Raw genomic sequence first — 16,953 nt, 5'->3', positions numbered from 1 at the left:
TAAAATTTAGGATGATAGTACAAAGGCCACGATAAAACAAAGCAGAAGAAAACAAGATATAATAAAATACATAAATATGTTGTTGTTGTTGTCTATTGCCTGTTTTCCTTTCTCCTTACCAACTTTTGGGACATTTATGTTTAGTGGTTTATCGGTGTTTTAAGCCCCCAACGTCTCACTAGGATTAGGCAGTGGTTATGGTTATGGTTATGGTTAGGGTTAGGTGCCTTGAAGTCAATGGTCGCAGCGCTGCCTGGAAGGAGACGTTGGGGGCTTAAACCACCATCGAGCACCCAGCGCACAGTCTGGGGTAACTAGACCACCAACTACCGCAGACCTGACGGAGCACCACGACCAGCAGCTCACGGTGCTCTGTACCTAGTCACCTATTCTCGGGTAACTGAACCACCAACTACAGCTGACCTGATGGAGCACAATGCGGCGCACCGTAGTCAGAGGCACGAAGCTCTGTAGAGGCTTAAACAGCTAGCAACTGCCGCTCCTAGGTGTCCTAGTTTTAACATAACTTTTCATATGATATCACAACCCGTTCATGAGAATGCGTTGCAATAGTTGCTGTGACAAACGAAAGGTTGATACAGAAACAGACAAACAACGTAGACGATGATTGGATGAAGACACAGTGCAGGACCCCTGGCTTCCAGATTATCTGACTAATCTCTATCACATTAGAAAGGTTTTTGGGAAAAATAAATACGTAAAAGTGTAGAGAGTTATAGGAAACTCCAAAAAAAAAAGTTTATCCCTGCAACAATTGCGAATGTTTTTCCTGAAGTGGAAAAAAACTGTTTATGCAGCATATTTATTTATAGATCCAAAACTCTGTACCCCAAACAACATGTTTCTTCAAATTGGCCTCATAAATGGATTCCAAACTGCCTAGCCTTGAATATTTCTTCTTTTCAGACACCACTAACACCATCACTTCATTATAATAGTCAGTGCAGACAATATGACTTACAGGTGCTGGTCATATAATTAGAATATCATGAAAAAGTTGATTTATTTCAGTAATTCCATTCAAAAAGTGAAACTTGGATAATGTATACATTCATTCCACACAGTCTGATATATTTCAAGTGTTTATTTCTTTTAATTTTGATGATTATAACTGACAACTAATGAAAACCCCAAATTCAGTATCTCTGAAAAGTAGAATATTGTGACGGTTAAGGTTCAGTATTGAAGACACCTGGTGCCACACTCTAATCAGCTAATTAACTCAAAACACCTGCAAAGGCCTTTAAATGGTCCCTCAGTCTAGTTCTGTAGGCTACACAATCATGGGGAAGACTGCTGACTTGACAGCTGTCCAAAAGACGACCATTGACACCTTCTGCACAAGGAGGGCAAGACACAAAAGGTCATTGCTAAAGAGGCTGGCTGTTCACAGAGCTCTGTGTCCAAGCACATTAATAGAGAGGTGAAGGGAAGGAAAAGATGTGGTAGAAAAAAGTGTACAAGCAATAGGGATAACCGCACCCTGGAGAGGATTGTGAAACAAAACCCATTCAAAAATGTGGGGGAGATTCACAGAGAGTGGACTGCAGCTGGAGTCAGTGCTTCAAGAACCACCACGCACAGACGTATGCAAGACATGGGTTTCAGCTGTCGCATTCCTTGTGTCAAGCCACTCCTGAACAAGACACAGCGTCAGAAGCGTCTCGCCTGGGCTAAAGACAAAAAGGACTGGACTGCTGCTGAGTGGTCCAAAGTTATGTTCTCTGATGAAAGTCAATTTTGCATTTCCTTTGGAAATCAAGGTCCCAGAGTCTGGAGGAAGAGAGGAGAGGCACAGAATCCATGTTGCTTGAAGTCCAGTGTAAAGTTTCCACAGTCAGTGATGGTTTGGGGTGCCATGTCATCTGCTGGTGTTGGTCCACTGTGTTTTCTGAGGTCCAGGGTCAACGCAGCCGTCTACCAGGACATTTTAGAGCACTTCATGCTTCCTGCTGCTGACCAACTTTATGGAGATGCAGATTTCATTTTCCAACAGGACTTGGCACCTGCACACAGTGCCAAAGCTACCAGTACCTAGTTTAAAGACCATGGTACCCCTGTTCTTAGACCCAACAATACAGAAGAGCTGAAGGCCACTATCAGAGCAACCTGGGCTCTCATAACACCTGAGCAGTGCCACAGACTGATCGACTCCATGCCACGCCGCATTGCTGCAGTAATTCAGGCAAAAGGAGCCCCAACTAAGTATTGAGTGCTGTACATGCTCATACTTTTCATGTTCATACTTTTCAGTTGGCCAACATTTCTAACAATCCTTTTTTGTATCGGTCTTAAGTAATATTCTAATTTTCGGAGATACTGAATTTGGGATTTTCATTAGTTGTCAGTTATAATCATCACAGTTAAAAGAAATGAACATTTGAAATATATCACTGTGTGATGAATGAATATAATATACAAATTTCACTTTTTGAATGGAATTACAGAAATAAATCAACTTTTTCATGATATTCTAATTATATGGCAAGCATATACGCCTGTCCCTTTTGTATAATCTTTGATACATTAAAGTTGTAGACTTGCAAAAAGCTGAAGGGGTGGTGGGGCACTTTAATTCATGAAAAAGCTGTCTTTGATTTTCTCTAAATAGTTATTTTTTTTGTAAGATGAAATAAGAGATAGAAAGACACAGTCGCCAAATCATGTTTTCGTTCTGAGAGCTTCTGAGTGGCTTTGACCTTTGTCAGCCCCCTCTCAGGTAAATACCTTTCTTCTGCAGAGTTGCAACAAACTCAGAGAAACATAAAAGGCACTTTTCTGGTGAGAAGGCAGAAATGCCGTGTTATGTAACAAAAATCAGCGCGGTGGTAAAAAAAGGTGATGGCCCTCCTTTTCCAAACTCTCCACAACAAAGAGGTAATAGAAAATGTGCAACAAGGACAAAGAAAGAGGAGAGTACCCCCCCACCTATCTTTTGTGAAGTTATTTCCATAGAGATAGTAATACACCTACTTTTACTTATTTTATTCCTTCTAGGAAATTGATTTGCTCCAACAACAACAAGCAGGCAGCTTAGGACAACTTTATTCATCTTGCTGTGTTTGAGTGGTTTCTTTTGTGCACATAAGCGTCCCATCTGTTTTGTCACTTTGCAGCTGAAATCATAGTAAATGGAAATGTCCACAGAAAGCAGCTGAACACCGACTTTTCTGCAGGACTACGCTCACTGGCTGCATTATATATGTCTACAGTGAAGGACAGGCAATAATCTACCGAAGCAATGGTGCTGACAGACTAGTAATGTTCCACGCAGGAGACCAAATTACAGGTGATGTGTGAATGAGTAGGTAATGAATGAGGATTACTGCGTGTCATGCCCTCACTAACTGGTATAGAACCTGATGGTGCAGAATAATCCACCATATGTTTCTTCACACAACACTGAAACAAGTCTCCACTGATTATAAGTGAATGGTATTTGATATTCATTTCACTGCGTTATTTACTGACACTTTCTCTCATCACCATCTGGTGCAGTGGTGCCATGATATTTAACTAACAGCTATGAGGTAGGCAGGCGGCCATTTCCTTTGAAGCCAACCCATGCCCCGGGGACAGACAGAGAGAGATGAATGAATGCACACAGATGAAGGTGTCATCTCTCTCATTGCTTTTATTGGGTTTCTACAACACACACACATAAGCATGATCAAGTATTCGGGCATCAGTATGTGCGAACACACATACAGATGTAAGAGCAACTGCAGCTGCAAAGTTATTCATCATTTAAAAATCTGCATCAAACTCAGACTGTTCAATAAGAGTCATTTTATTATATTTATAGAGAATGTATTCTAATCCAGGTTAGAGCTATTGATCTGCACAGTCAATATGACACAGAAGGTTTGTGTCTTACGAGGCTGCTTCACTGGATCGGTGCCCGAGCACTGATCAATTCTAATGTTATGAGAACGCTGTGGGGATTTGAAAAGGTTCAGCTACAAAACAGCAGGACTGTCTTGGCTCAAGGACACGTCAGCTGACCAGCAAGTTATAAAAAAACTAAAAAATGTTGCTTGTCATTGCCTTTAAAAATCATTAGAAAAATGATTCCTATGATGAACCCACAGAAAGTCATCACCTGACTCTGTAGTTTCTCTCCAGGTCTACGAAGCAATTTAATGTCTTTCAGCTCATTGTTTTGGTGCAACTTTACTGTTTTGATTCAGTCTCACCGCTTTCATCAGCGCCATTCCAGCCACAGCAAGCAGCCGTTTCCAACAAAAAAAACTCTGGCAAGCCCACTGTAGGCTATCTGCTCAACACCAAACAGCTGTCAGACAGTTAGTGACTAGCTGGTGAACATAGTTGAGCATTTAGCAGCTAAAGAGACAGATATTTCCCTCAGGAGTTGGTGAGGACAAACTTTACAAGGCGATAATGTTCAGTATTGTGTTTAAAGCTTGTCGCCTTTGCTTCTGACATAAAAAGCATCATTCACCCGGCTAAAAAAGGTCCTTGTCGTCAGGTAAAAGCAAACATACTGTAGGTCTCTTTTGCCATTCGAACAAACAACCAATGCTGACGTTTTTCTGGTGAGGACTGCCTCTTGCCAACATCGCAGCTTAGCCCCAGATCCTAATGCTGACGAGCAATCTCTCTAATCACCAGAGCAGCCTGTTGCTCTTTCTAAATGGTGGGTTTCAGGAACTGCAGGTTCATTGACAGACAGAGAGCACTGAATTGTTCTGGTTTGACAATCCTTTTGATTCCCATCAACAGCAAATGATCCTAGCTTTGAATGACAGCACCACAGGAGCCAGGCTGCTTTTTAACCGGAGCAACCCAGACAAATGATTTGCAGCAGAGGCCTAAATTGACTCTTATAGTCTCCCTGAAGCACTACTTTTGACAAGACGACATTTATCATGTTACTAAATGGCTCTTGTATTTCTGCTCCAATGGCTTACACCTACAGATACTTGCCATTGTGTATAACATAAACAATAGATAGATTAACGGCGCTGACCATAACGGACCACATGAAACACAGCCACGGATGTAAGCTGAAGCTTGAAATGCATCTGCACAAACAAGAAAAAAAAAACTCACAGATCTGTAGATTCAAAGAAATTGCACTTTTATCTTTAAACCACTTAAAACACAATTATACTATCCAAATGACAGCAGCTGATATTTTAGACGTAGCAAGTCAGAGCATAAGTGTTAAGTCTTTCTCCCTGAGATGATGGACAGCTTCTATGACGTTAATGCTTTGCTTGCCTAAATATCTCCTAGCTGGGGAGACAATAATACACCACAGAGAGGAGCGGATCTGGAGCGGAGGAGGAGAGAATGATTTGCCCCTCTGGTTTCTCCCTCTCCTTCAGAGTGGCATTTATCACCATTAGCGTTCATTAACATGAGTTAGTGCTTGGCAGCGGTGTGCCAGCAGGCATCTGTAGCTTGCCGACAGCTATATAGATAGATATCTCCTTGCAGTAACAGACACTGACTGAATGCGAATGTGGAGAGGAGAAAGAAAGGAGGGAAAGGCTAAGCAGGGCAGGAAAGAACTTGTCAAACTGTGTCCCCGAAGACTGCACCAAATTTATCTCTGGGAGACTAAAATCTGTTTCAAATAACAAACCTCAACAGTCAGAGATGAAACTGTGCCAGTGCAGCAATAAAAAGTAAGATACAGCAAACAATAAAGAGAATAGGGTACATTTGCGATTTATGACAAACTTTTAACACTATCATATTAAAAGCATACTAATAGTGTGATTTACTGCCTGCCTGGGGCAACATATTCATTAGGTATACAGTAAACAGTAAACCTCACACATTGAATAATCCAGGGCACAACAGTGTGTTAGTTGTCCTCCCAGTTAGCTGAGTTGGAGACTTTTGGACAAAAACAGAGCCTGAGGCACTGCGTGTTGATATGACCAAGGCTGAATGTCATCTGTAGCACCAGCTCACCAGCGCTGTAGACTTTGTTTCAGATGCTTGACAGTTACTCATCCCCCCTTCTGTTACTGCTTGCCCAACATATCAATGTCCTTCCTGTCCAACTTCTGCACTCACACACAAACAACCCCGTCTCTGTCCTCTGTCCGTTTACATCTGGCATACATTCCCTTAACAGCTGCTTTGCTGCTCTGAGAGGAAAGGCATTTTTTTCTGATGGTCAGTGTCAATTAAAGCAGTTAAAAATGGCCACCCCTCCTGTACATTTACCACACAGAGGAAAACAGCAGGTATGATGACATAATGACACCATGAAGGTAATGGGTAATGGAGGAGATGTTTATGAAAAGCTGCCATTGTGTGGTCCTAAATGCTATTTTACAAATTTTGGCAAATTGGAGATTCATAAAACGTCGTGCTGTTTAGTTTATTTTTTCCCCAACTAAAAGAAAGATATGTTTTTTTTTTCCTCAGTACAACTAGGACTGTAAAAACACATTATTTCAGTATTGCTTAAGATTTTAATTATGTGTTTTATTGATTGGAAGGATGTACCAACAGTTTGATTTCTCCTCTGTATCCTTTCAAATCGTCTCTCCCTAGTTGCTGTATTTATTTTTATTTCCTCTCTTGCTTCAAGGTATTATTATTATTATTTATATTTCACAGCTCCCTTTCGAATTTATGTGGATAAACAAAACAAAAAGATACTTAAGGGAGCAATCTTAGTGGCAAAGTTACCACAAAGCAACATACCTAATAGCTGAATAAAACACATCAATAAAAAGCCATTATAGCAGCAAATTCATACTGTGATGTTATTTTCTGTCTATATGCACATAATTCATATATGACAAAATCTATGAAATGTCTTGTATTGATTTTTCATTTTCTCTTAATTAGCTGACGCAATAAAGGGAATATGCCTGCGGCCAAGACTGATTTGATTTGAAAACTGCTGCAGGACAGACTGCATCACACAACCTTGTTTTATATAAAGTGCTCATAAGGCACAGTTTCTATACAAGCATGTACACTTTCAGTTTATGAAGCTGCTTATCTATCTGGTCCTGTCGGAAACAAAATCCTATCCTCTGTACTAATGAATGGTTTCCTTTGCATGAGTGCTCAGGTGATTCTTATCAGTTTCATCCTTCATCATATAATCTGTTTTCGCTGTTCCTGTTGTCAGAGTGCATACAGCCACAACATTAACAGTATGTGCCAAAGAGCAGAACAGGCGGCGCCACAGTGGTCAGCACTGAGTAGACCCCACCAAGGATGACTGCAACCTTTCTGTGTCAAATTTGCATGTTCTATCCACAACGGTTTCCTCACACACTCCAAAGACATGCATCTTAGTGCTATTGACCAAGACACTGTCCTCAGAACTGGAGCCAGTCTGTAGGAGCTGAAGTGTGGCTCCATTGCTCTGTAATAGTTGGATGTGTCAAATGCAGAAGACAAATTACCCTGTACAGACTAATACAATATAATTAACTCAATGGAATTGCTTAATAAAAGCCATTCCTTTTTAATTTAATAAACTTAGAGGTAAGGTGCTCTGGTAAAAACAAGAGCGGAGGAGGTACAGCTTCAGAGAGGGCAGATATCAGCCATCGCCTCTCTTTAGTTATCATCTAGGATTTCATGCAACAACTGAACACTGACAAATTCACTATGCTACATGTTGCTGGCTCTGATGCCAATATTTGATTCTAAGAGGGAGATCAGCCATGCCAAGTCACATTCACTCTCTGCTTGTTCAACCATCCGTCACATGGACTGACTGATAAAAAATGTGGGTTGATGTTGCCAAAGATGACACTGATGATGAGGCTCAGCATTTTGGCATTACAAAGCCATATCATTTATTCATTCATTCAGTGACGTATCAGATGTTACTGAGCCTTTTGTGACAGCACTTGTGGCCATGATCTAACCACAGCCTTTTATTCTATAAAATAAATCTGATGGAAAATTAATTAAATTACAAATGACCATGTCAGACAACAATCTGTTCATGTAAAGTATTACAAAAAGTGAGAATGAAAAGATCTGACACAAAACATTCAGGAGGTTTTGTAAGTGGTTATAACAGCTTTACAATTATTAAATATAACAAAAAGTAACCTACCTGTATGTTGTCGAAGGATGTTTTGTTGGTGACGTCATACAGCAGAAGCAAAGCTTAAATAGAACAGAGAAAAGTTTAAGTGTATTGTTTCAAAATTCATTGACTGCAAATCATTTTATATTGTAAAGTGGATTGGTGGAAATAAATCTCAGCAAATGTTTAATTCAATCTTTCACCTTGATGTCTCAACCCCCCAAATTAAATTATGACAGAAATCATTTTCATTCTGGGCCCCAAGGCTGATTAATTTGAGTTCTCGCCCAGACAAAGTCCTGCATCACAATCAGCCAGACTCAAAAAGACCAGCGTTTACTGCATATAGAATGCTACATGGCAGTTTAAAGACAAGTAGCTGCAAAACATGGAACGCCCAAATGGCCAAGATGGGATTAAAGTTAAGATAATGTCAAGGAAAATGTGTTGTAGAATATGCAAGGAACCTTCTAATACAAAGTAACTATCTCCAGTATTTTTCACAACTGTCCGCAAGTACAAGTCAGTTTTTCCACCAGTATTAACCACGCCCCTTTATTTGTCCATTTCTTTTGACTGATGTTTGTTGAAATGGACAGAACCGAAACACAGGAAGCACTACTGTACATGAGTACACTACTACATGAGACATCATTTGAAATATTTTATAAATAACCCAGCAGTGCCTTCCTATTATGTTAACTCTTATTATGATCTTAGTTCAAATATAATAACATGTTAAAGTGACTTAAATAACAGATATATTAATCTGAGTACTGCCTTAATCTGACAAACACATGTGTATACCAGTATATGTGTATATTTTCAAGTACTCAACCTAACAACATGAATGATACAATAAGGAGAAAATATAAGTGAAAGAGCTTTTTAAACTGCAAAACTGCCTCAGTCCTGTTTCCCATTATCGCTCAGGGAGTGCAGGTATTTCTTTGAAAGGCAGCGAGGGACTGTTCAGCTGAGAAAGGAGGCGACCCAGGAGAGATGAGCATGATGCAGACTGACTAGATATGTAATAAAGCTGAGATACGCAATACTTGTCCTGGAGGTGTTTCTCATTATTTTACTAGTTTGCTAAGTTTTCACTTAATAGTTGAAGTCAGGACACATAAGATCATGAACTGCTGCAACTGTTTCTAAAGAGAGGGACAGTGTGAGTGTGTGTGTGTATGTGTGTGTTTGTAAATTCATGCATGCTTTTCTGCCATGCTTTATTTCCATAAAGATGTTTTGTTGTTTTGTTGCTTCAGTATCCGTAAAGCTCAGCCTCAATTGTTATTTGTGAAAATAAATTAGTTAACCAAATCAGTCATTTCTGCATTTTTTGTGTGCAAAATATACAGAAGCTCTTTTTTTATTTTGAGCGCTGGAAACAATGGACTCAAGATGTCTCATTATACGCAAGATTTATTGGCAAATGGAAGAGTGAAATTGAGGTTTGAAGGACGAGATAAACAGACATCGTGAGCACAGAATAGAGAAAGACTTGATGAGAAGAGGAGGAACAAAAGAGACACTTTAAAGGGCAAAAACACAATGACCACAATAAAAGTCAAGATGGAAGAACAGCAATGGAAAATTAAAACATTATGATGAGTATATGTTTGTGTGTCTCGTCTTCACATTCAGACACACACACACACACACACACACACACACACTTTCCACATTTTCAATCTCACAACTGTGATTTCATTGACATCATTTGAAAAGCTTTAATTTGTTCTTATTTTCATTTCCCCTCGTGTATCTAGGATTGTATGAATATTTTTATAATTTCACTTTCAGTTTGAGCTTCAATGCTTTTCATTAAATTACACAGTGCATTATGAAGAAGAGCGTAATTACACAATTAGTACATCATCAAACATTACAGTGAAATTAAGTTTTTCTTAGAGAGTTTAGGAAAAGTTTCCAGACTGGCAAACAATAGTTTTTGTAAGTCAGCCCCAAATAAACACACATTTTGTTAAATAAGAACAGATAATGTAGTTTCTTAAAACATTAAAAATAGATAGGGGGGACTGATAGGCTCTGGGCAGTGAGGTAGATTATGGCCACACATCTGTGCAGAGTATGTTGGAAATTACAATCTATGTAATCCTTTCTGTTTTACTGGAACTAATGTACTGAATACATTTTTCTTAAAACAATAGTATTACAAGGGAAAAAACATATTTATAAGAATTACTACTGCCTATAGTTAGATAAATAGAGCCTGATGTTTCATGTTATTATATTTCAACAACAGTAACGCGTGTTTACTAATGATTTTTGGTAATGCCTACTAATGTAAACTTGATTTGTCTACTGCATCAACTTACCAGTCTTTGTTAATACAACTTGACCTGTTAAGTTTCACCTTGTGTAAAAACTTAGACGGTTTAAGGCAACGGGTTTCCACGCAAATTTCTAGCAAAGTCAACTAATTCGGGATAACAGTAATGTACCTGACATTTACAGATGATTTTTCTCAAACGTCTTTTTATTAAAGCATACAATTTAACATACAATTCACTTGTACATTCTGAGAATCTTTTTTATGACTAATTCAAAAAATCAAATAAACAGTAAACTTAAAGTGGTACAACATTAAAACAAAGCAAAGCAAAACAAGACAAGTAACAACAGTACAAAAACGATGGCAAGAACACCAACAGACTGACCACGATCCCCCACACTATCCCAACCCCCGCCCGCGTAATATCCGCCCGTTTAAGCCCTCCCCATGTATCTCCACCCCATCCACCCTCCCTCACAGAGACCTTCACTCTAAAACCATTACAATTGTCATATATCGTGCTAGGATGCGGACTGGATTTGTAGTTTTGAGGTATGATATGAGGGGTTTCCATGTTTTATTGAATAAGTTGAGCCTGTCTTTCAACGTATGCCTTATCCTTTCTAAATGAAGTGTGTTAGTTAAATCCTCTAACCACATCTTAGAGGTAGGTACAGCTGTGCTCTTCCATAAGATGAGGATTAATCTCTTTGCTATTATGAAACAATAAGAGAGAAAATGCTGCTGTGCCACACTCAGTTTCCTGAAGGTCTCTGATATTCCAAGAATGATGAACAGGGGCTCAGGTTTGATTGAGGTATTTATGACCTCAGACATAATGTTACATATATCAATCCAGAATAATTGGACCCTTGGGCATAGAGCAAAACTATGGAGAAGTGTTGCTACGGAAGAGTGGCACTTATCACACAAAGGTGACACCTCTGGGTATATGTTATGTAGTTTCTCCTTTGAGTAATGAAGCCTATGTATAATTTTAAATTGGACAAGACAATGTCTTGCGTTATCTGAACAATTATGTATTTTTTCAAGACTTTCTTTCCATAAATCATCTGGAATAGATTCACCAAGTTCCTCCTTCCACTTACGTTTATAATTTTCAGTCGATGGGGAGCTTATTAATAAGAGATTGTTATAGACCCGGGATATCAATTTACTTTCGTTAGGAGACAGTTTCAGACAGTCATCTAATTTAGATTGTGATTCAGTCTCAAATTCTCTTAAGTATTTCTGAACGTAGTCCTTAACTTGTAGGTAACGAAAGAAGTTATTATTCTCCAGCTCATACTTCCTCTGTAGTTGTGTGAATGAAGCAAAGACGCCTCCCACGTATAAGTCACCAATACATTGGACACCCCTCTCACTCCATGTAGAAAAGGCTCCATCCAGACTGGAGGGGGCAAATGTGGGGTTTCTAGTGATTGGTAACAGAGGAGAGATTGGTTTAAGATTAAAGGTGGTCTTGATTTGTTTCCAGGTACAGATCATGCTATGTATGATGGGATTGTTACTATACAGGGACTTATTAACCGCAGCCGGAGCTAGTAGGACTGCGGCCAAAGAATACGGGTGGCAGTCTTCCCGCTCCAGCATTAGCCAATCAGACATTGGTATTGATGTGTCTAACCAAAAGGTAAACATCTTAATCGCTGAGGCCCAGTAATATAGCAAAAAGTCTGGGAGTGCCAATCCCCCCTTCGGCTTTGGCCTACAGAGATGTGATTTGCCTATTCTGTGAACCTTGTGTCCCCACAGAAAAGGAACTATTAAAGAAACTAGGTGTTTAAAAAAGGATTTTTTTAGAAACAATGGGATGTTTTGAAGTAGGTATAACAATTGCAGAAGGAAAATCATCTTTATTCTCCCAATTAAAGAAATTGGGAGCGTGTCCCAGAATGATATTCTAGTCTGTAATCGCTCTATTAGAGGGGGCAAGTTTGCCTGGAATAGAGGAGTACTGCTTTGTCATCCTGCTTTGTCACTTCTATCCCCAAATAGGTAAATTTTTCTAGAGAGACTGTAAATGGAAAGTGATGTAGGTGTGCTAAGTCACTCATATGGACTGGCATTAAAACACTTTTAGTCCAATTGATCCGATAACCCGGAAAGGTCCCAAACAGATTGATTTTGTCCAGAAGATTTGGGATAGTGATTTGAGGCAGCGTTATATATAAAAGGATGTCAAAAGGATGATATCTTATTATTTGTGTCTTTGGTGGAGTATCCATAAATCTGGGGTTCTATTCTGATACATTGGGCTAGAGGCTAGATAGCCAGCACAAAAATTAAAGGGGATAGTGGACACCCCTGCCTTGTCCCTCTATGTAAGCTAAACGGGGAGGATATTGTCCGGTTTGTTAGGATTTGAGCCGTGGGATTCTTGTAAATGAGTTTAATTAGTGACAGGAACTTATTTCCGAAATTGAACCTATTAAGAACTTCAAATAAGTAACACCACTCAATCTGGTCAAATGCCTTCTCGGTGTCAAGCGCAAGTATGACAAGATCATCTCTTTGTATATATAATATTGAAAAGACTGAAAGTAGCACTCCTATTTGGTATGAAACCTGTCTGGTCCATATGAACTAGCTTTCCCAATAGAGGATTCAGCCGGTTAGCCAGTATCTTGGCAAATAATTTCCCATCGACATTAAGGAGGGAGATAGGACGATAAGCGCCTACTTCCTGTGAGTCCTTCTCTTTTTTGTGAATGAATGTGATCACAGCCTCAGTTAAGGTGGGGGGTAAATTACCCTGTATCTGGGCATGTTCATATAATTTCAACAGGTAAGGGGATAGGTTTTCACTGAATGTTTTGTACAATTCCCCTGGAAGTCCATCAGGACCGGGTGTCTTATTACTCTTTAGGGAGGCAATGGCGCTCCGAACCTCTGCAATTGTGAGGTCAGAATTCAAAGAATCACAATCTTCCTCGCTCAGTCTGGGAAGCTCACATTTGTCTAAAAATGCATTAATAGTTACAGAGTCTGAAGTGGTCTTTGAGGTATATAAATCAGTATAAAATTCAAGAAACCTGTCATTGATATCTTTAGGCTTTGTAAGTATTGTATTATTGTGAGCTTTTATCTTGTGTATCGTTCTGTCGTTTTCCATTTTTCTGAGTTGTCTAGCTAGTAGTTTGTGTGGTTTGTCACCAAATTCAAAATATGTTTGCCTAGTATAGAGGAATGCTTTACTTAGTTTTGCAGAGATAATTTTGTTATATTCATACTTAAGTGTTGCTATTTTCCTGTGCAATATAATAGAGGGGGAGTGTGCATTTTCTATGTCAAGTAATTTAATTTGATCTTCTAATTCTTTTAATTTGGTCTTATTTACTTTTCGCCTAGAAGCTTCAAACGAGATGATACAGCCTCTTATGTAAGCCTTGAATGCTTCCCAGAGGATGGAGGGAGAGGTATCAGGGTTGTCGTTTATTTCAAAATATAAAGAAATCTGGTCTTTTAAGTATTCGCAAAATTTATTTTCAGTGAGTAAGTGCAAGTTCAGTTTCCAAGAGGCGTGTGATTTATCTACATGATCCAAACACAACGAAAAGGTGAGTGGGCTGTGATCTGAAATCACAATGCTGTGATATTTAGCATTCATTGTGGATGGTATGAGTCTGGCGTCCACCAGGAATAAAATGAATAGTCCCTACCTGAAGGGTTCATCGCTCTCCATATATCCAGTACATTAGTATTATTAATGAACGTATTTATAAATTCACTAGAGGCATTTCTTTGGAGTCTCTTCGTGGAGGACCTATCAAGATATGTGTTGAGGACAGTATTAAAGTCGCCCCCTATTATCAAGTGTGTTTGTGCGATGCCTGGTATCAGTGAAAAAACCTTCTGAAAGAATATGGGGTTATCTATGTTGGGAGCATATATATTTACTAGAGTGAGGGAAATGTTGTGGATTTCACCAATTACTATAATATAGTGGCCCTCTTTGTCAGTGATTGTTTTTTTCTGTAAAAAGGGTTGCTTTGGATGAAAAGTTTGAGTGGTAAACTTCCCCTATCCAATTTGCTTTTAACCTGCCATGCGAGCCACTCTTCAAGTGAGTTTCCTGTAAGAACATAATGTCTGAGGTCAGTGACTTTAGGTGGGTCAGAACTTTACCTCTCTTGACTGGGTTGTTTACTCCGCGTACATTCCAGCTAGAAAATGTGAGACCCTTCATCCCTCTGCTGTCATTGTTCAAACTATCATACATCAGGAATCTGTGATCAGTACGGTATCCGTAGCAGTGCAACTGTCAATGTGTAGGATTTGAGTGAATGGTCTTCCTATCCCTCCCTTCCCCTCTACCGCAGTCCGCCCCACAACCGTTACCAAGGTCAGCCCAGTCCCCATAGCAACAAATGAAAACAAAACTACTCTAGCCAATCTGAAGTGAATGTGGCGCGAGCCTTTTTAAGGAAGTAAGTACAGATAAACCAGTAACTTAAGTTACTTCCCCACACCTTCTGGTGGCCTGATGCTAACTCCTATCTGTGATCCCATAGCTTGGTAACTTACACAAAAAATGTTTTAAGTAGTTTAGTGAAGGGAAGAAAATATGATTAGCTAGAGTGCCATAGTAATATAGTACCTATGGGCACACACACACACACACACACACACACACACACACACACACACACACACACACACACACACACACACACACACACACACACACACACACACGCACACACACATAACTACACATACACACACGCACACACACAAGTATAAACATATACACAGTCCCACACACCCATACATATACGTATACCCATATACCCAATATCTATAGCTAAGATGGAAAACTGTAATCAGATTTTCCCCAGGGTAGGGATTCGCATTGTCTGTATAACAAAAAAGAGAAATAGTTTAAATATGTATGATCAAAAGCTTAACTGAGTTGTAACTCCAACCTGAGAACTGACATCATAAATATCTGTAACAATGATCATTATGAATTAAAGGAGGCAATAACACATTGGATATCTTTCAATAACAGTGAGCCATTTCCACACTTTAAAGAACTAGCTGAACAATTGTCAGGGCTCCAGATAAGATATCCAAAAAAATAAATAATAAAAAACAGTAATTTTTTTTGAAAAGCCGAAGCTCGGGGACGGCACCAGCCGGGAGGGCATGAGACGGGAGCATAGACTGTATATTACTAATATATTATGTTATTAATAATAATAATAATATGAATTTAATATACAGTCTATGGAGTTCTCCAAGCTGCAGCCATACCCGACTCTAATAAAAAGGCAGAGCGCTCTCTCCACGTGGGGGCGAAAATCAAGCTGTTCCACTAAGCTGCTCCCTCTAGAGGTCTGGAGAACTTCCGTTGTATATTCTGGATGCTGCGTTTTTTTGTTGCATTTGTTTTCTGGGTTTGTGTGTTTTTCTTTTTGCATTGTTTTTTATTTGCAGTGCGTTTATGTATTTGGTTGTGTTGTGTGTATTTGCAGCGCATTTGCTGAATGCTGCACATGTGTTGTCAAATTAATGAAGATGTTTTCTTAATTTGCTTGTGTTTTGTCTATTTGTGTGTGTTTTCTTAAGTTGCAGGGCGTTTGCCCCTGTCGGCCACCGTACAGAGTCCCTCCACCCTCCCACACTCATCCTGGATGCAGCAGTGCTTTAGCTATGGATTTACCTTAAGCTCTGCTCTAGTCTCAAAAAGTTACAACATCGACTATTGGCTTCAATAATGATTATTCCCATCATGGAGAAGTGTGTGTTTGCACATAAAACGTGTGTGTAAATGGGTTTAAGGTCATAAAAGTACTCCTGCCGAGCTCCTCTAAACTGTGGGGTCTGAAAATCCTTCAGTGTGTCATAATGTCACTGACCGTTGGCTGAAACATCAATATTGATGAACATCAACAGTAATAAACTATAAAACAGTTACAGTAACCCATGGCTAACTGAGGTCTTTTTAGGACCCTGAGCAGAATATGATTTGTGGCCGTACAGCTTCCTGGCCTCAAGTTTGCATAATTTATTATTCATATTAAGGTGTTGTCAGACTTGGCAATGTTGTCAAAATGTTGCACTGGTGCTGATAAATTTGGCAAAATTTTGCTGGACTTTGGTATAGTTCTGCAATACTGTGTATACATTTCGAGCACACAAGTTTTTTCTTGTGTAGTACAATAGATAGTAAACCAGCCAATAGTAAAACCAGGCCATCAGTGATCACTCTGGTAAAAAAGCAGGTGTAGTCATAGGGATAAAAGACGAGAATCAACTAGATTAACCATTACAGTACTCAAGTAGTGCAAGTTCACGAGTGTAACAATACATTATGGCCATTAGGAATCAAGTGCTATTTAACATAAAATATTACTTCCTGCACCTTTAATCTTCCTGCATACAGCTTGGGTGTATCATTTTCATGTTCTACAGAAAAATGAGCACCAGTACTTATACCCTCTGCCACACAGCACTTAAAGATTCATATACAATTCAAGGCGTAGCTTTGCCCGAGGTCAGCTGGCGTTCCACAGAGATACTTTGATGTAGACAGATGTACAGTGCAGCTTAAAGCATGCAA

The 16,953-nt window shown here is 39.3% G+C and overlaps 1 protein-coding gene across 1 annotated transcript in view; it reads right to left on the bottom strand.

Moving 5' to 3' along the window:
• The window catches only part of LOC144530269 (ras-related protein Rab-26-like), a 56,707-nt gene that overhangs the window by 14,368 nt on the left and 25,386 nt on the right, over positions 1 to 16,953 (bottom strand). The window contains exon 5 of the mRNA XM_078269760.1: positions 8,093 to 8,145. Within this exon, the coding sequence (XP_078125886.1) occupies positions 8,093 to 8,145 (53 nt within the window). The remainder of the gene's footprint in view (positions 1 to 8,092; positions 8,146 to 16,953) is intronic.

This window comes from Sander vitreus, chromosome 15, assembly GCF_031162955.1.
Source record: "Sander vitreus isolate 19-12246 chromosome 15, sanVit1, whole genome shotgun sequence".
Lineage (NCBI taxonomy): Eukaryota > Metazoa > Chordata > Actinopteri > Perciformes > Percidae > Sander > Sander vitreus.
Note: the sequence above shows the minus strand (reverse complement) of the source record. Positions and strands in the feature narration are given on the sequence as shown.